We start from the raw sequence: 20679 nt of genomic DNA, 5'->3' as shown, positions 1-20679 counted from the left end.
AATTCAACAGCTTAAGAATAAGTCATTTATTCAACAATATAAATTAAAAGATATCACAAAGCAACCAATGATTAAGATGCAGACTTTCACTGTACCAATTTAAATCAAGTGAATAAACTACATGTGTTCACTGTGATTTAACCTGTTGACTTTTATTCATTATCAAATAAAACTAATTAGAGGCCTAACATTATCACTCATCATTATCCATAAACAAAAATTCAGAAAATACGGTACATGTAAATGCCAGGAACAACAATTGTTTAGCATGATTAATTCATATATATGATGACCACTCTCCAACCATTTGGAAAAATATGTGAAAACCTGAGTATTTTTTGTCCATGCACCATTGTCAGCTACAATAACACTTAGCATTCACTTGAGAGACAAAAACATGCTAAAAACTAATTGTCAAAAAAACTATGTTTCCCTTCGTTCAACAAAACTGACAATGCTAAGGGATTGTGATACATCAGCTGACATTTACATCAATAACAAACATTAATACTTGTATGTTCAACAAGACAGAGCTGTACTGGCATTGACAGTATTGTAGATTCATGATGTGAAAAAAGGTCAATAGTCGGGATCTTCCATGTGCTGCTATGCCTACCTTGGCGTTACCAACAAACATTGACAATGATTTTAAACAACATATTAATTAATTGATAGGGACTATCACATCTTTATAATAAGTAGTTCATCAAAATTTTTAACCTATGTTTCCTCAGTAGTTAGGTTCTGATCGATGCACCAACAGTGATTTAAAATAGATAACACAATCATAAGTCCAAAACACAAGTATTTCTCCATTAGAGATCAATTGTTTTTCTGTTCAGAGAGGAAAGAGTCAAGAAAAAAATCTGATTTTTACTTTGCTCATATTTTGAATTTTTTACAGAAAAAATGCACCATATGAAAAAAGATCAATGATTTTTCCACTGAACAATCATTTTTATACATGTAAATCTCTTAATCTATCATGCCAACAACCTCCTATCCTTAGTGAACTTATTTTAGAAAATGCTTATGTAAGTTTGTATAAACTAAGTCTTTGTTAATACATCATACATGTAATGTTACTTTATATAATTTCACCCAAAGCAAATCATGATTGCTAGTCTCAATTTGATTTAAATTGGATCCATATTTCTGCTCACTTTGCTATAAATGGTAGCAATCTGTTAAGCAGGTCTAAGGACCGGTCACACCATATTGTGATCACTATAAAATACCATGAACTAAAACATAGTCCATTAAACTAGGAGGGATAAAAAATCATCCCAAAAAATAGCTTATGTCAAGAATATGATAGGATCATACTAGCAAGATATTATTGTTAACAGTTCTTAAGCCAAAGACTGGACAACAATGATGACACTAAGAGTAGAGAAAAATTGCACACAATATTCATCAGACCTGACTGATGTTTCAATGCTAACTGAAGAGATCAGCCACTTCACGATATGGCTCTACTGCGATTTGATTTTCTACCACACCATTGAACACATCCTTGTGGAGAAGTGTTTAAAAATCTGTTGTTTGACAACTCAGGAGAAACACTCTTTCACTGTATCTTCAAAGTCTATAGATATGGAGAATTCCAAGGGTTTTACTTCTGCGGCATTGTTAATGTCTCTGATGGTGTTCCACTGGTGTAGGATGTCGTGATAATGGTCAGCCATGGCAAGATTATTGGTGGTGCGATAAAGTTTGAGCAGCCCTCGGTAATCGTACTCCAGGCCACTATAACCCTCCCCAAACAATTTCTTACCTAAAAAAAGAGGAAAATTACCGGTACATTAAAGACAATGTACTACAATCTACCGGTTATTAGATCACCTTTAAATATTTCAACACATTAAATTCGAGCATGGTAGAAAAAAACAAAAATTGTATATGAAATGAATTATAGAGATACAAAATTTAGGTGTGTGCAGTTTCTTACCAATTGCTATTGATCTCAAGTATAGTTTCTCTGCCTCAGCAAATTTCTCCATGTCGTAGTTATAGAGGGACGCTAGGTGTCCCACAGATAATGCCACTTCATAGTCATCCTTCCCCAAAAGCCTCTCTTTAATCTCTATGGCCTTAAGGTGCATTTCCTCTGCCTCCTGTTACGAGAGATGAAATGTTTCCAAAAATAATTATGGTTCAGCAAAATACAGAAATGAAACATTTCTAAGATATGGTTCAGCAAAAAGAGTATTGCATGATAGAAATTTTTTATACCGGTCAACATTTTTTATTTCAAGCCTAAGTGTTACTCAGAAAAATCTTTATCAAGGCACATACCTCATATCTTTGCATGGACTGATACAGACGTCCTAAGTTCCCATAATGCTTTGCAGTTTGTACATTGTTTTCACCAAATGCTTTGCGAGCCAAAGCCAGAGACTGAAGATGAAGTTCCTGAGCTTCCTGGAGATTTTTCTCTTTCGCCTCTTTAGACAAACTGTCTAAGGCAATTTCTTCTAAAATCAAGGCTTTAAAAAAAATGTTCATACATTTAGAAAAGATTTGTCCTGTTACCAGTTCATGAACATGCATTCAACAAAATCAAAATACATGTGTCTCCATGCAGAGTACTGTAGATTCCTAATTAAAAGCTAGGAATTAATATCCGAGTAAAATTGCTTGCACATCTCGCAAATTTTAAAATCTCGCTTTTATTTTTCTGGAACAATACAAAATGTCTGAAATGTGTAATGATATTCCTGTAAATATTTGTACCTTTAACCCTTTTGGATGAAGACAGTAGTAGATGATCCTCCGGCAATATGTAACTTAAAATTTCTATGGCTTTTTCCGCATGCTCTCTACAAAATATGAATGCTAGAATCTAAATCCCCATTAATCATTGCAAATGAAGAGCTCCCATCAATTACATCAAGATCCGACTGTTGTACCTGGCATCATTAAATCTTCCAGAGCTGTATTCTTGAACATATGAAGCATATGCCAAGTCTTCATGTCCTATTGCAACATACAAGTTTCTTCCACCAAAAACAGACTGACGAATACCCAGTGCCATCTATTAAAGAAACCCAAATAAATTCATCAGTGTTTCCGAAAACAAATTTGATGTAAGCATCAAATCTTCACATCACCAGTTATTAATTAGTCAGGTCAAAAGACCAAACATCCCTTGTAATTCTTATAAAGATAACTGCCTACAATTCATTTTTCTAAAGTTCATTTGAAATAAGTCATTATATTGTTATTAAATGTACATGTAGAACTGAAGAAAAAATAAAGACTGTCACATCTTACTGTTGAGAGAATTTTTTGACAGTTTTATTTTACCTGATAAACCTGAACAGCAGCTGTTATAGAATCCACATTCAATAAATAAAACCCATAATCCAGGAGGGCATCAGAATACTTAGGGTGTTTGTCTCCAAACTTCTCTCTGAAATAATATATTTGTTTAGAAAGGTAACTGAATTTCTAATTTTTTTATTTCGAACATTTCATTGGATTTGAATAGTTTACCTTGCATAGCACACGGCATGCTTTACTAGCACCTCTGCTTTCCGAAATTCACGCTTCACTACACATGCCTAAAATAGTAAAGGATTAAGATGCAAGTGAAAGTTGAATACATGCAGGTCTATTTTTCACATTAACTATATGTTCGGAATTTGCCCATAAATTAAAATTGTCATTTAATACTGGTAAAACCAAAAGTTACATATATGTACATGTACCTTAGAACACTGTCGTAAGACATCAACTATAGTCTGAAAAATACAAATGTACACAGAATGTACTGCATCAGAAAAATTTCAACTGAATTGATAGATATCTATATGTTAATTCATCAAATGATTGGAACCAATTCATACCTTATTTGGCAACGTCTTAGAAATAGTTGTTACTGCTCGAGAGCAAAACTTGATTGCCTAAAAGGAATAATGCAGAAAGAAGAAACTTTACATGCTGCTATATAGGTAATATGTGCCTTTTTAACTTTCATTCTGCGACATCATTTTCCAACTAAAAAAAATTCTTAATTTCCTGTTCAGTTGTATCCTGTAATAAACCTGCCCCGTTTTGCAAAAAGTGAGGTCAATTGTGTCCCTTTGCTGGGTCAACCCAAAGATCAGGAGGGAAAAAAACAAACATTTCTCCTCTCAATGGGATATACTGCAATACAGTGTGTTGTTTTCATTTTTCAAAAATTTTCTCTCAATCCATGGGTTGTCCCAACCTGGACAAATATGATTTTTCCAGTAAATGTAATATACATGTAGATGGCGTCAAAGGACATGACATAGGGACATAATATAGAGACCCAACATAACTGTGGAAAAATGAGGATTCAACTCATCTAGAACATCTTACCTCATCATACTGGCATTCAGCAAATAATAGTGCACAGCACTCAGTATAGAAGGCAGCGGCATTGACGGGTAGACCCAAGGCCTGTAACTCCTTCAGCGTCTGCCCGGCTATCTGACATGTCAGGTCAGCCTCCGTATATTTACAGTTAGCATTCTGGACGTGCAACAGTCTGCAAAAGTATGATTCATTGGAAGAGTATAGTACAGTTACAGACCTAAATGTTAAATGCTTATAGCTATATTTCACATTGCTAGTCATTTGTTAACAAAATTATTATCAGGACAGGACCATCACACAAACATGGTCTAAATGGAAGAATTTGGTATTATTTCCTATACCGGTAATCAGTTTTATTATTTCATTACTTTAATTCAGTTTCTACTAAGTTTGCAACTTTTATTGGTAATTAAAATACATTTTATCTGTTTGAATATCAATTGAAATACAAATGAAGTAGATACCCAACACTGCACTCCAGAGACTTGTGTAGGTTAGCCTTGTCCATCTGACAGAGGCTCAGACAGGCTTTATACACTGTCTCACTGGCACAGAACCAGCCTGCGTCACATAGAAAGCCCCCTGAAAATATACAAATACAGAAAGTTAACAAGTACCCATACTGTCTGATAAATCAATACTCAGTTTTCTATATCTTTGAAAATTCTCTCACGTTGCCAAACATTTGACATGTATTTTATTTGAAACCACATCAAATCCAGATTCGATTCAAGTAGCTAAAATTTATATAACAAAATGATAGGGTTTTTTTTAACTGCCTGTGCCACTGCTAGGAAAACATAAAGATTTATATCTAAAAGTTAATTTGATATATTGTAGAAGCACATTTATTCATTGGGTTAAAATTGTTGTTTTTAAACAAAATAAAATTTCGTTGGGATTTAATTTTGCTATATCATAATCCCTAAAGATATCACTTATCAACTCTGCATTTATGAATACTTGGGTTAAAATTCGCCATGGATTTAATGTTGTTGATTAATACATGTGTATTGTCAACGAAAATAACAAAATTTAATCCTCAACGAATATTCCTGCTTCTACAGTACATATGCGATTTATTGTTTTCTAATGGTTACCTAATTGAAACCCCAATTGTATAGTTCTCTCCCTTGATGCTGGGTCTTGACTAGTTTGCTGAGCAAGCTGGTTAGCATAAGTATCTGCCAGTATGTCAGACACACTAGCTCCATGGTCCATTAATGCTTGGAAACAATGGTGCAATAAATGTCTGCAGAATGGAATATGATTTATCAAATTGTGATGATAATGGCAGAAAAATGTTTTCATGAGGGTTTCTTTTGTTTTCTATAAGGTCTTTGAACATTCCTACATTACCGGTAACAGTTTGTTATTTAAACAAATAGGATATTAAGACATGAATTATAATAAATTTTTAACATTCGAAACAATTACCAGTATGCAAAGGGCATGACTGTATTTTATGCAAATTTTAAAAAGAGACAAATCTCGAAATGATTTTTTTTTCACTTAAAACGGAGTCATTTTACTATTAAAGATAAATGAAATCTGTAAATGAATTGATATGTAGGTGCAGGAGAAACTACGTTATCATTAATTTTTGTTGGCTTTATCAATCCAAATGAGAACTAGTGGAGAACAGTTGAGAAAAAAATGGTGACTGTCTTATGTCAATCAACCTTTGTACCCTTCAAGAATATTACCAAAATTACATATATTAGAATAACAAAATCCCTGAAATTGTTCTTCACATGCCTAAAGGAAATGTACAAATGTTTCCAAGGATTGATTTTTTTCCTTCCATTTTTGCAAATCTTACCTTTTGTCATTAACTTTTAATACTCTTGCAAATGTATCTAGTTCAGAAAATTCTAAGGCCAACTGACATATTCTTCCTTTGTTGTATAGCTACAAGATAGATAATTAGATAATTTTCATTAAATGAAAAATCAATTTCCATGCAAATTTACATATTGAATGCAAATTTAACACTTAGACCATAAATACTACCAAAATAGACATTTATAAACTTTACTTTGCTAAAAAAAAAACAAAAAAACAAACTGCTCATCACTAAAATTTGTCCCAATCACGGTTGCAGTTTAAACAATCATGTCAGTTACCAGTACATGTGTCAAAATCTGAATAATGACTTAAGGATCCTCAACACCCAGTGACTTATACTTTTTATAACAGTACGTCACAACATGGAAATTTAAATAATTGCATAGAAACTGGTTATATCGTTAACACTGTTGTGCAGTGAATGTGGAATCTGTCAGTCTGTAATGATTCACAAGTCCCAAGGGCAAGGTCTGTAATTGCAACATTTTTCGTTCCTATTTTGTGATTTATTTTATTGAATTTCTTTTTTGAGTTGATCCACGATTTAAATCAAAGCTCTGCAATGAAGTAGGATATGCTATGCAGATAATATTTATAAGACCATATTGTCCACAAATTTACATCCTCAAATCGGTGAATTTTCCTTAATCCCCAATAGTTAATGCACAAAAACATTAATGAACCCACAGTAGACTTGCATCCTGGTCGCCACTGTTCAAGTTGAACCAGCTGTAAAATTTTAGCGATTGTGTAGTGTATTTTACAGTAAGTTGGTCACAGTGTGCATGGAGGGGGGGGGGGGGGGGGTTTAGTGTATAAGAGTTGTGGGGAGGGGGGGGGGTGGCTTACAGTACACATTCAATAAATGTCACATAAATTTCACACACCAATTTATCTCACATTTTTGACCCGTCGTTAATAATTAAGATTTACTATGTCAAGACATACTTATACATGTATATATGATATGAAAAAAAGGTCCGATAAACATGATGAATGTCCCTTTCTAGTTCGAGACCACTAAACATCTTTTTATCGTCCAATAAGTATGATGATGTTGACACTGACATGTACCTAAGCACAGTGAGTCATCAATCATCATTGGACCAACGACACTATATTATACACTTACTATGTGGTAAAAATTATATAAAACTGGATTCCATTGAACTGTTTTGTTTTCTCTATTCATATCTAATGGTTTATTTTACAAATATAATAATATCACACATTTTAAATGTTGAAAAATAGAACATTTTCTTTAGTCTAGAATTACACAGTCACTGTGGAAACAAGTTATTTAGAAAGTGGAAACTTTCGTACTCACTTTGTAATATATATCGAATTGCACATCCTCTGGGAGACTTTTAACCTCTCTTCTGTGTCTAGAGTAGGAAGAAACGGTTGCAGATACAGCTGTATTATACAGAGAATCTGGCACCCACTCTAAAGCACAAGCAGACGCCATTTTGGATTTATTGACAGGTGCGACATCTAAATTGATTTAGAGTTATCGTTCTTCAACCAGCTGTTAACGCAGTTTCTCTCGAACTTGTGTCAAATGTCAACTGTATAGTTATTTGCCACTTCAAAAATACATTCTAATAATTATTTGATTAATCAACTCAAATTTTTACTCACTTCAACCTTTTAAATAAAACAAAACCCCATTGAGCTCATTTTTGGTAATTATTAAACCTTTGCTTTATATTTTAATGCAATTTAACGCAAATATTACTGATTAATCTATCGCGATATAAAGCAAAACTTCAATGTATATTTTTATCTAAAACGGGATCCTTTATAAAGAACAATTTCAAAATGAATGAAGACGAATGTCTTTACACTCATACATGTATATAATCAGGGACAGTATATAGTCCCTGGTATAATCATGATAATATGGTAGCTGTAATGTTTTCTGTTTTCCACTATTTTTTTCCTGATATAAAGAAAATTTGATTAAAATATCAGAGACATATATAATATGTTATAGATACCTCTGATAATATCAATCAAAAACACATTAAAAGTAAAAAAGATCGAGGTAGACCTTACACTTTCGACTCTTGCGTTCTTTCTTTTTCTATGAATAAATACAATAAACTAATTCATGCAGATTTAAATTACATATATGTACTTCTTATACGTACCATAAAGAAGACGAACAGTGAAAAATAAACTCGAGAAGTGATTATCATAGTTTAAAAATAGTTTTGTGAAATTAAATAAGGAATAAGGAATCATTCTTTGAGTATTATGAGGTGATAATTTCGGTCGGGGCGTGATCATCACCTCGGGGCGTGATCAAATCCAATAAAGCCCGAAGGGCTTTATGATAGATTTGATCACGCCCCGACCGAAATTATCACCTCATAATATTCAAAGAATGATTCCTTATTACTTATATTTATTTAATTTTAAGCCATCGTATGGCGCCTCAATTTGGCGTCATTTGTATTATGGGTTATAATATATAGTACAAAATCGATACGTAGTGTTATCACAGGCAAAGGCACTGGAAAATGTAATAATTTTCTCTATTTCTTACGGAAACTTAGTTAATTTATAGCTCTATAGAAACAGCCAGACTGAAATTGACACGCCCCGTTAAACGATTGGTCGAAATCTACAACGGCTGAAACTGACAAGAAATTGAGAGGACTAAAATTGACACGCCCAGTTTATCGATTGGTCGAAGCCAACAGCGACATAAGAAAAATCACGACCTGCACGAAATAATCATGATGATGTCAGACTCAAAGTCTCACAGGAGACGATTTGGCTGTTTCTTTTAGCTAACGTACTTATGTACGTTAACAGTAATTTACGGAATTTAACTAACTTTTCATGATCAATTTATTAATTAGTTAAAATGTTAATATAAATAATTAAATGCTTTCTTTGGTGATTCATGCGGGTTATGAAGGTAGCGATCATTGCAGAAAAAAATCACATAACTTATGTATGTTTTTGCAATGTCGCTACCTTCATATCCCGAATGAATCCCAAAAGAAAGCATTTTATTGTTATATATAAACAAAGTCGTATGTGATTTAACAGTCATAAATTCAAATATTAGATTTTGGATGCAACTGTAGATATATTTACATCCACCAAGTACGATTCCCTCTATTTTTTACAGAAACTTATAGCTAATTCATCAGCCAGAACAGCCAGACTGAAACCTACACGCCCCGTTTATCGACTGGTCGAAACATACAGCAACCTAAGAAAAATCACGGACTGCACGAAATTATCATAATAATGTCAGACTCAAATTCCCATAGGAGACGATTTAGCCGTTTCTTTAAGCTAACGTCGCCACCTTCATACATGCATGAATCATCAAAGACTCATGAGGTGTATTTTATTGTTTAAATTATCAGTGGGAAATACATGCTCAAAAGTTATATACACTCATATTCGAATCGAACGAGCGACCTTAATATTCGTCTAAAATACTTATAACAAAACTTAACAAATATCACAGAGATGCGCTTATTGTAACCTGTATCTTATATACATACAAGGATCAAAATTTACGCGAAATAACGCAAACCTTTTGCGAAGTTTAACGCGTAACTTTCTTGTTTTTTCCGCAAAAGTTAATGTATGCATTTCTTCGCGAAAAGGAAAATAGCTATGAAAATGAGCTAAATGGGCTTTTGTATAACGTACTATAAAACATATAACGGCAAATACAGTTATCTATTTTGAATGTCAATATAGTTCAGCTTTCATGAATATGCAGTATATATCTCTGCACAAGTTAGATTGAAATTGTGAAATTAATGCAAAATGAAAAGTGTGAATTTGCGCATAGCAGTTTTTACTCATATTCCCCTCTCATCTGCTCTATTCCCATTTGTGCAACTCACTTGATGACAACTGAATCCATGGGGGTACTACTGTATTTTTACAGAGTTAATTCATTCCGCTCCCAAATCCACCCAACTCCCATATTTATTACAAAAAGGATTGTCGGTCATATCACATGAGGCATAGTGAACAGCTTGCCAAAATCAAAGCCTGAAAGAATTTCACCAGGCTTCAGTGAAATTAACATTTGTTGCATGAAATTCAATAGAATCAGGAATTTGGATGTACATGTATAACCATATGTCACTAACCATGCAGAATTTACACTTCAAATGCATCTTTTTCCCCCTGTTTATAATCCTTGGTACATGTTTTACTTATTCTCAAATAAATATTGATACGTTTCTTTCTTTCAGTATTTTATTCTGCTTCATGTACATCATGGTTTGAAACTTCAATGTACAGGAAAAAAAATCATAAACACCAATGCATGACATCACAATGGTATACCGGATATAAATATAGTACACAAACACTATGAAAGATATGGAGATATGTACACCAGCACATACAAACAAGCACCTCATATGCCATATCTCATTCATAAAAACAAGTTTTCCTCAATTTCATTTAATGCCATAATTATATACAAAATTACATTACAATTAATCAACGGAAAAAAATCACTTTAATCTTTTATAGCTTCATAAAAATACACTTCGTTACATTTCAAACATGTAACTTTAAAATGGATATTTTAATTCACTGAAGAGAGATCAAAATGATGACTTTAACAAATTACAAATTCTCAACAATGCTATGAAATAAAAAATAAAATTGTCATGAAGAAAACATGCTTTAAACATCTACTGCTTGCTTGTATTAAACATGGGGTATACAATAGAAAAACTACATTAACTACTGTTCATATTACATGTAATTGACAGTGTAATGAAATTCATATTGCTACTTTATAAATACATTGACAACTTTGAAGCTTTTATCATTATTAAAATCAGTGAATGTATTTACTTACATTCAGAATATCTTACTAGTTCCTATACTGTGTGACACAAGAACTTGAATATATCAGCGATGGAAACACCCTAATGAAAAACATTTCCTAGTGGTTTGAATTGAAACTTAATAATGTTCTATAACTTTTTATTTAACTTAATTCCGTCATGTCTTGTTAAACTACAATTTTTCATTCAAACAAAAAAATTAATAATAAAATGTAAATAAGATTATAAATATATGTGTCCAAACAAAGGAAATGGTGATATATGTATTATACTTCTTAAAAAAAAGAAAAAACCTAAAAACAATGAAAGCTAGGCATTGGCAATTCATTCCAAAAGAAAACATGTCTCTTATCAGTATACTGTATAGTCAATAGTCGTGATTACTGCAGTAACACTTTTGGCATGAAATGTATCCAAGGTGATGAGAACCATTCCTAGGGGTAAACAGTAATGTCTTTTACTACTTACAAACCTTGAATGCAACAATTCATTTCACACAGGTAAGAGTAAACATAATATCTGCAATAGAAATTAACAATAGAACAATATCGCATCTTTTTTCCACAAACTATCTGATTTATTGTACAAAATCAGCAAAAAAAAAAAAAAAAACCAACAAAAAAAAACACTTTTATTTAAAAATAGAGACAAAAAATGTGATACAAATTTCTTTCCAATTTATATAAAAAAAAATGTATCAACTGTACCTGTAAAAAAGGGGAAAAGTACAATATTTACAATCGATTGGTTAATGAGTTTTTCTTATTTAGCTAATTGTTGCTGTTTTCACTTGTTGTTCGACTGCGATCAGCGGGAACATCTGCATCATCTACCGCATCCCTGGGCTTACCCGTACCAAATATGCTGGCATTTCTAGACATACTTGCGGGAGCAGCCACTGGTTCTTTAACACTTCTTGGTAAAAGTTTTAATCTTGGGCGCTGAGCAGCACTTTCTGAAATTTGGAAAAAGATGACTTTAATAAACAAAAAAAGCAATGGTACAAAAATGAATATCCTTCAGGTGGCTCACTAGACTGTGAATTTTTGTCTGAAATCAGCAGAAAATTACTTGATTATGATAGATATCATAATGGATAAGAAGTAGCTTAGTCTAATCGGCAAATAAATGTGCAATTTTGGATGAAAAATTACATTTTCAAAAATTTAATTCGGTTAACATAAAGCTCCAGGCAGATTTGTACTCATGATCTGCGGTTCAGAAGCCCAATACTTTAACCACTGAGCTATGATGATATACAACCCAATCGAACGATATAAACAGTTTAACAAAACATTTAAACCGACATCTTGTGACGTAGCTTCTTAAAAAGTTTAAGTGTAAGTGTAGTGAGGTACCTTAAAATTTTACCAACAAATGTACCGTATTTTTTGGAAATTAGGTTGATACTTTTTTTTCCTGATACATGGACCTCGCCCTATTCATCGCTTCGCCCTATTTATGTTTTTTTTTTTTGGGGGGGGGCTGGAAAATTTGATATGAAATTTTGCAAAAATTTATGCAACCATCCAATAAAATCATGAGTGTTTACTATAATACTGCTTGAATTTCTGTGTAAAAATCGTATGGATTTTAATCAATATACTGTAGTGATTACGATAAACAGGAAATCAATTCCGCGTTTGAGGGGGGGGGGGATATCATCGGGTAGAAATATAAAAAAACGATTCGTTTTTATAATAGAATACATGTACAAGTTTTGTTCTGTATATTCAAAATAAATCTCTCGATGAAATCTTAGCCAGGTGCCTCTGAAATCAATCTGGGTAGCGCCTACTTTGTTTATACACAGTTGAACTCTCGGCACGTGCTACTCATGCCCGCAGGCTTCGATAAGATCAAAGGTTGACTCTTGTCTATATACACAGTAAAAAGTCACACAGAAACACAGAGTTGCATGTGCTACCATAGTCATGCCTCCAGGCTAGGTTACTATCCCCCAGTAAACACCAGTTTGTACACATGGCAGGGAAGTAATAAAAAAAAATCTTAAATTAATCTTGCCGTACTCAATTAATTGGTTAGAAAATTTTGATGCAATTTCAGACATTTTCTTACGATGTTTTTAAGAAATGCACTTTATATCCCTTTTGTTTAAAACTGTGAAATAAGATTTAAAACCATTTATTCATTCAAACTAGCGGTAATATTTCGACCAATTCTTCGAAGTAGACCTATTTATACTTTTTTTTATTTTTTGGCTAAAAAACAGCTTCCTTCACCCAATAAACCGTAACGACCTAATTTTCGAAAAATACGGTATGAGAGGACAATACTTCGATATTTTTAAATAAAATTTTCTAAAGAAATTAACATGTGAATTATATCAGTGTGGCCTGTTAGCATATGTAATTTACCTGTCAAAGTAACTAAATACACATATTTGAAGACTTTATGATCGGCGATGAACTAACCTGGTGAAGGTTCTCTTAATTCTTCTGAGGGACCACCACTGTTCTGTCTTTGTCTTGGGCGGCCACTAAACCCATTCTGATTTCTGCCACCGAAGCCATCCTGCCGGCCTCTACCACCCCCAAAGTCTCCCCTGAAACCTCCTCCTCCTCCTCCTCCTCCTCCCCTGCCATAGCTTCCTCGGTCTGAGTATCCTCTGTCACCGCCCCAATTATCTCCCCCTCGGTCCTGGAAGCCACCCCGGCCCCCACCTCCACGACCACCGCGTCCTCTAAAACCTCCTTCAAAGAAACGAAAGTAAGCTTATGTTATTCCTAAGTCTACTAATATTCAAATTTCATGCGCTATCTGTCACAAAACTTTAAAGATAATGTACACATTTTGTCATTAGTCTTAGATTTATAATCCTTTACACGTAAGCTCAATTACGTTACTCATCTTACCAACTGTACCAAAATGATAAAAATAAGCATCAAAAATTTGTAATCACAGTCTCGGGTAAAGTCCTTTTTTACATGTTGTACAACACATGTATTTACTTAACAGAACAGTACTACAATGGTTACAGGGTAATACCTCTTTCTCCTCCTCCTCTCCCACGGAATCCTTGATTCTTATCTTTATTTCTGCCCTCAGCTATATCCACTCGAATATTCCTATCTTCAAATAACTGTTGAAAAACATCAAATGTAGGATTATCTTTCATTTTTCAGATTTCCATACATTGATTTGAATGCTAAAAACTTATGTTCTGTTGTAAATTAGGAATTTGGTATTCTACATTCATGAACAAGTTTCTATATTCTTTTATTTTCATTAATTACCTGAGGTGTGTCTATTTTTTATTTTCTCTTAATAAATATACTCACTGCTCCATCATATGTGAGGGCTTCCTTGAGAGATTCAATATCTTCAAATTCTACATAAGAGAATCCTGACAAAAAAAGAATACACAGATGAATAATCAAAGGATCCAAACATGCAACCTAACATTACTGGCAACACACAGTCAGTCTCACACACTCTTACCAACAGTGGGCTTACTCAAAAACTGAATATTGCCCAGTTTCATAACATTCATTATTTTTCAATCTACAAAAATATAAGATGCAGTCTTTTGTTGTTAGAGGGTACATTTTCATTAAAAAGTGTGAAGGAGCCTATTGGAATAGGGCACAAGTCATTAATGAAGCTGAGGTAAAGGTTCAGCAAGTTGGCCCAGATATTATACTGTTATGTGCATGCAAGACTGACCATGTATTTCCGATTTTGCATATATAAATAAAATTACATGTGAACTCATAGATGCAATAAATTTATAAAGACATGGATCTTATTTGAATAAGAAGAGCATCAGCAGTTCCAAACTTTAACTTACCTTTGAATTTATCTGTCTCCTTATCTCTGACTAGACGTACACTACGAACCTACAGAAAAAAAAATATGTCTTAGAGACATCATAGCCTTTCATGTAGCAATATCGAAATGGGTAAATTGCTGACTTCCGACTATATACTTTTGTGTTCAGGTTATCTTGAACCTTGACCTTATAATAAATAAAAGTCCTCATTTCTTTAATTAAGGGATACAAGTGTATCAAGTTTGATGTCTGTCAAGTAAAGGGTTATCCAGATATCAACTGAAAAATATCTCCCATTTTCAGAATAGTTTGAGCCTTGACCTTTTTCCTCGTGAAATGAAATTCAACAATTTAAAGTATTTCACTCCCTCAGAAGTATCTATCATAATATAAATGAATCACATACCACAAGAGCAACACGATATTCCTCCTTATCAAAGAGGGCATCAAATACTATTATTAAGAATAATAGTTTTTATTTAAGATATAAACTCTTCCAAGACAAATTTTTTAAATACATATTAAGAATGTGATTAAAGACAACACATTACGCCAGTACTTAAGAACTACACTGGCTGCCTGTAAAACAACGTGTTATATTCAAAGTACTGACAACCATCCACAAATCACTACATTCCTCAACAGCACCAACATACTTGAGCGAACTATGTTCTGTCTACCAACCACACAGGACAATGAGATCATCATCTAACCAATGGAAACTGGTAGTGAAGAGGTCATCAAATAAATAGAGCACAAGAGCTATAAACATACTAGGTGCCAATTGTGGAATGAACTACGTAAGCTTGAAACACAAAGAGCATTCTGCAAGACCCTCAAAACACTGTTGTTCAAGCGTGAATATAAAACATAAACGAATAATATGTAAAGACTATGTATGTACATATCCTGCTCATCCTTTTATGTTTTAGATAACCTTCTGTTGTTTGATCATCACTCTACTAATATTTTTTTTAAAGTATCTCTAACATAGCATTATAAGCACACCCCTTTTATTAACACAGTGTACAGCGCATAGAAACTACATGTTTATTTTGCGTTATATAAGTCAATATAATAATAGTAATAAAATAATAATTTTTTCTTTCACAAATAAGAAACTTAGTCTTATCAATATTCAGTCATTATAAACATTGTAAATATTCCTACCCGCAAGTGTTTGAAAATGACTTCTAAGTCTCCTTGAACAAGCCCTTGAGGTAAATTTCCTACGTAACACGTGAAAGGTGGTTCTGTTGGTAATGGTTTCTTCTCCTGGCTCCTGCCCCCTCGACGTCCTCCCCCACCGTAGCCCCCACCCCCACCACCTCCTCCTCCGTATCGGTCCCCATAGTCATTTCTGAAAGACATAATATACAGAGAATGAGTGAAACAAAGCTCTCCAGAGACATTCCTAAAAAACATTATATTCAGAGTAAAACATAGCTCCTCAACGTCATAATTTGAACAGAAGAACAACGAACAACACTCCATTACTCTGTTGATCATTATTCCAAGACCTGAACTATACAAAATAAAGGTTTGGCTGGGGCATTGAAACTAACATGCTACTAATTAGGTTTTTCATCCAACTGCAAATTTACAACAATTTTTCCTTGCACTGACTTTTTTCTTTTTCTTTTTTTCTTTTTTTTTTTTAGCTTTTATTGGCTTTTCCACCAAAAATGTTTACTGTATACTGTATTTTTCAGGGCATATGTCGATGTGGGGCATAAATTGAATTGCTCTTTTTCAAACAAAATACAGGAAAAAACTTTAAAATACCCGATGAGGAGGATAAGCTTATTTTCAATCAACGATTACTTTAGTGAAAGTATGACCGATGATTAAGGAAATCATCTTATGTACTTTCAGGAAATATTGATGTAGAATGTTAATAGAGTAATTAAAATTATCAAACTGACTAAACATATATATTTTTCAGCAAATCTCAAAAATAGATCTTGCTCCATGTTTTGTGGATGATTGATATCTTCTGTATCAGTCAATATATACATATCGTAATTTTACAAACTGTAAATTTATTGCAACACCAACCTTGGTGGTTTTGTCTGATAGACTACCAAATATCTTATATTTCATTAATACCTTATTGCTAAATTTCATTTGATCAAGTTATACTTTAAAAGCTACATGTAATTACAGGGTATGGCATCCATTAGCTCTACGCCTGGTTTCATACTCAGATTTATCCCCTGCAATTGCTATGAATGAGAAAACGAAATACCACACAGACAAGTGAAAAGCTGTCAATGTGACAGCAAACCGGGTTTTCTTTTATGTGAACTTTATCCATAATCCATGTCAACCCATATCCAGTGAAATGGTGTACCCCTATATGCAATATTTTGCCAAAAAGTGACTAAGTTCAAAAGCTGGTATTTTTTTCATAAATTATCAGAAATCAAAATCCTAGCAATATGCACACCTCTGATATACCCTATGTACAATTGATCTGCAAAAGAACAACTTCCTATCTTGAAATCTGTAGGAGGAGTTATACATACAATGAGGGTACCCTATATGCAATATTTTGCCAAAAGTGACTAAGTTCAAAAGCTAGTATTTTTTTCATAAATTATCGGAAATCAAAATCCTAGTAATATGCACACCTCTGATATATGTACAATTGATCTGCAAAACAATAACTTCCTATCTTGAAAACTGTAGGAGGAGTTATCCGTACAATGAGGGTACCCTAAATGCAATATTTTGCCAAAAAGTGACTAAGTTCAAAAGCTAGTATTTTTTCCATAAATAATCGGAAATCAAAATCCTAGCAATATGCACATACCTGATATATGTACAATTGATCTCCAAAAGAACAACTTCCTATCTTGAAAACTGTAGGAGGAGTTATCCATACAATGAGGGAACCCTATATGCAATATTTTGCCAAAAAAACGACCAAGTTCAAAAGCTAGTATTTTTTTCATAAATTAAAAGAAATCAAAATCCTAGCAATATGCACACCTCTGATATATGTATAATTGACCTGCAAAACAACAACTTCCTATCTTGAAAACTGTAGGAGGAATTATCCGTACAATGAGGGTACCCTTTTGGCAGCCGCCCACCCACCATTTTCACCATTTTAATAACCGTATTTTTCCTTCAGAAAACCCGGTTAAAAATAATTAAATTACCGGTATGTTCTTTTCCATTAATAAATTAATTAAGTAGTGACTTTCCATTATGCAAAGAAGTTGTATTGCTAACAAACACAGTCAATGCTATAAAGTGTAAATGTTGATATGAGGTTTCAATACGTTCCCGCAGGCTGTGTCTAAGTCACAGGTTTCACACCTTTATACACGACACCAGACTACCATTATCAGCTGGTTATTTTAACTACATGAAATTAATTGTAAAAAACAACGCATTTGATTTATTCTACACCCAAGACCACTGAATTCCACAAACAAATCACAAAAATTTCATCCGATTACATTCTACATGATTTCATTTTATTTTTTATTATGCAAATAGTTTCCTGGGTTCATGCATGAATCCTTAGTTTAAAGGATGTAAAAAATTCAACATCTTAAAATAAACTGTTACATTGGATAAAAGCAGTGAATTTCATTATTTACTGTTAATTTTTTCAACTTTTAGCCTACGATAAGCTGACCTGGGGGATAAGCAAAGGCTTGCGCATTAGAGATATACAAATATCTGCCTTTGCCCCCAAAAATACGGTACAAGAAAACATTTGCCGCTTTCGCACTCATTGTCGAGCGAGCTTTAAGACTTGACAAATTCGTATGTCTCAATTTTTTTTTATATCTGTGTCTGGACGAATTCAACAGGGAGAGAAACTGTTTGCAACGACAGAAGGGCAAAAATGACATGAGGAAAAAAATAACCCTGTATACAGTATTAATATTACCGAGCGCAGCGAGAGGCGGGCGAAGCCCGCCTCGCGAAGCGAGGATTAATGGTAACACATATATATAAGAAAATCAGTAAAAAATGAAAGTTGAATCAGGGGTACTATGGCCAAAAAAAATTTCTTCCAGCCATGGGCGCCGCCATATTGGCAGCCATTTTGTTTTTTAAAAGGTAGTTCGATCATTGATTGACTGGTACTTATCGATGTTTATTGCCCCTAAACTCGATTAAATAAGTTCCAGTGTTTCGATAGAAGGTAATTTGAATTAAAAGAAATTAAAAAGAAAACCAGATTAGTTTCACTAGTGCTTCAATCAAGAAACACGACTTGTTCTATGTATGTCTTATCAAATTATCAGATGGAAAATAAAAACATTAACGTCAAGGAACTGATCTTTTAGATACTGAATAAAGTATTCAATTTGGTTACCGCGGCATTCATATGAATTTAATTGATGAACAATGAAAGAAGAAATAAAATTTTTTAGGAATAACGTAACTCTTCGGCTATTTCCGAAGACAAGACGTGTACGTTTTACGTCTGTAACATGACGTCATAATGTAGACTGAGCACGCGACGTTTAGTTTAACTTTGACGAATGATTTGAGTAGGCAACCAGGCGGATCCTACTGTGTACGTTTCAAATAAATTTAGTTCTATAAAAATCAAACTCCACTGTGTTAAATCTGCGCTCGGTCCAACGGTCACACCGTTTACATATTAAACTAATAACTAAGAAAAGATAATCATCACAAAACAAATATTGTGCCCAATAAGAACTTGTTCAAAGCTCTCAGAAAGATTAGAGCTTTCTAAAATGTTAAAATGCTTTATTGACAAGAATGATAGATTACATCAATGTAATTATCATTTCTACACTTAAATAGTTATTACATGGACTTTGTATTTAGCACAATATTTTACTGACCTAAAAACAATAGTCAGATTGCACATAGATGTGATAAGTTAATAATTATCAATAATCGAACTTCATGTTTTTAATCTGATGAGTATACAAGTGTTCATTATCCAGAATGAAAACAATTTCTTGATATTTTTATTATATTAAAACAATTTCTGACTAGCTCACATAATTTTGAAATGTTATCATGCAGGTACTTTCACATTGTTTACAGTGCAAAATCTCTTTAGACTTTCAATTATATTTCGCACATTCTTCAGCATGATGGTACTTGCAAGAATTGGGCTTAAGCCAGTAAAGTATTTTTAAATAATGCATATTTAAACACAAAATGTGATGTGATGATATCTTTGAAAAAGATTGAGAGATTCCTGTACGCATGTACATAAAAATCAAAAGTTTATTTTTGTTACAAATTTGAAACAAGCTTGTGCCGATGCAAGTAAAAATTGGTAAGATTGTTTATTGTACCTATAAATATTTCGTACAACAAAATGTAAGTGACGGCAGTAAAACATTGTTATATCACTGTTTTATCACGCAAATATTCATTGTATTTTGAGTAAACTACACGTGTTTGGCTATTTTGGTGTCGAATCAAAGGTGACAATAAAAGAAGAACCATCGCCTTCTTTTGATTACATTATTTTTACACAGTTTGTATTGGAAATTCTGACAAGATGGGATGTTAAGTGGATACATTTCAAATGTATCTGTTCATTGGTCCTGTAAATTATCTTACCCATACTCGGCCATGTTGTGAAAAAAACTTCAATCACGCATGCGTGAAAATATTCAATAATGCATACGTTCAAATATTCGATAATCGATAATGCAATAATCGATTCATCGCATATCTTTTTTTCTAAAGAGCATATTTCTTTCTATACCAGTGATTTTTTAAAGTTTATTTTTGTGTAGCTATATTCATCCTGCGTATGCATGTTATTTTGCTTTCAAATTATCCATATTTATCTTCAAGAAAAGTTCAAAGAAAAAATTAATCCAG

General features: G+C 33.1%; 2 protein-coding genes across 3 annotated transcripts; both read right to left on the bottom strand.

Moving 5' to 3' along the window:
- Nucleotides 1–6: 6 nt before the first annotated feature.
- Nucleotides 7–7689, bottom strand: LOC105327852 (amyloid protein-binding protein 2). The gene is made up of 14 exons (XM_011428507.4): nucleotides 7523–7689; nucleotides 6170–6258; nucleotides 5448–5599; nucleotides 4812–4929; nucleotides 4351–4519; nucleotides 3852–3908; nucleotides 3714–3746; nucleotides 3499–3566; nucleotides 3310–3415; nucleotides 2913–3037; nucleotides 2737–2822; nucleotides 2299–2489; nucleotides 1952–2117; nucleotides 7–1777 (listed from the first exon to the last, which is right to left on the bottom strand). The coding sequence occupies exons 1-14, from the start codon at nucleotides 7661–7663 to the stop codon at nucleotides 1554–1556; spliced, it is 1725 nt and encodes a 574-aa protein (XP_011426809.1). The 5' UTR covers nucleotides 7664–7689; the 3' UTR covers nucleotides 7–1553.
- A 2730-nt stretch (nucleotides 7690–10419) lies between these two features.
- Nucleotides 10420–20437, bottom strand: LOC105327861 (eukaryotic translation initiation factor 4H). 2 transcript variants are annotated; one of them, XR_010712268.1, is made up of 7 exons: nucleotides 16006–16221; nucleotides 14854–14902; nucleotides 14345–14409; nucleotides 14052–14145; nucleotides 13478–13756; nucleotides 11750–11997; nucleotides 10420–11561 (listed from the first exon to the last, which is right to left on the bottom strand). XR_010712268.1 is itself a non-coding variant. In XM_020067071.3 (7 exons), the coding sequence occupies exons 1-7, from the start codon at nucleotides 20424–20426 to the stop codon at nucleotides 11813–11815; spliced, it is 876 nt and encodes a 291-aa protein (XP_019922630.3). In that variant the 5' UTR covers nucleotides 20427–20437; the 3' UTR covers nucleotides 10420–11812. The 2 variants fall into 2 exon arrangements, 1 of the variants encoding a protein (XP_019922630.3); XM_020067071.3 differs by adding an exon at nucleotides 20413–20437 and having other exon boundaries at nucleotides 10420–11997; nucleotides 16006–16195.
- Between the last annotated feature and the right edge of the window lie 242 nt (nucleotides 20438–20679).

The sequence above is a fragment of the Magallana gigas genome, chromosome 3 (genome assembly GCF_963853765.1).
Source record: "Magallana gigas chromosome 3, xbMagGiga1.1, whole genome shotgun sequence".
Lineage (NCBI taxonomy): Eukaryota > Metazoa > Mollusca > Bivalvia > Ostreida > Ostreidae > Magallana > Magallana gigas.
The sequence above is the reverse complement of the archived record's forward strand: the minus strand, read 5'-3'. Positions and strand labels throughout refer to the sequence as shown.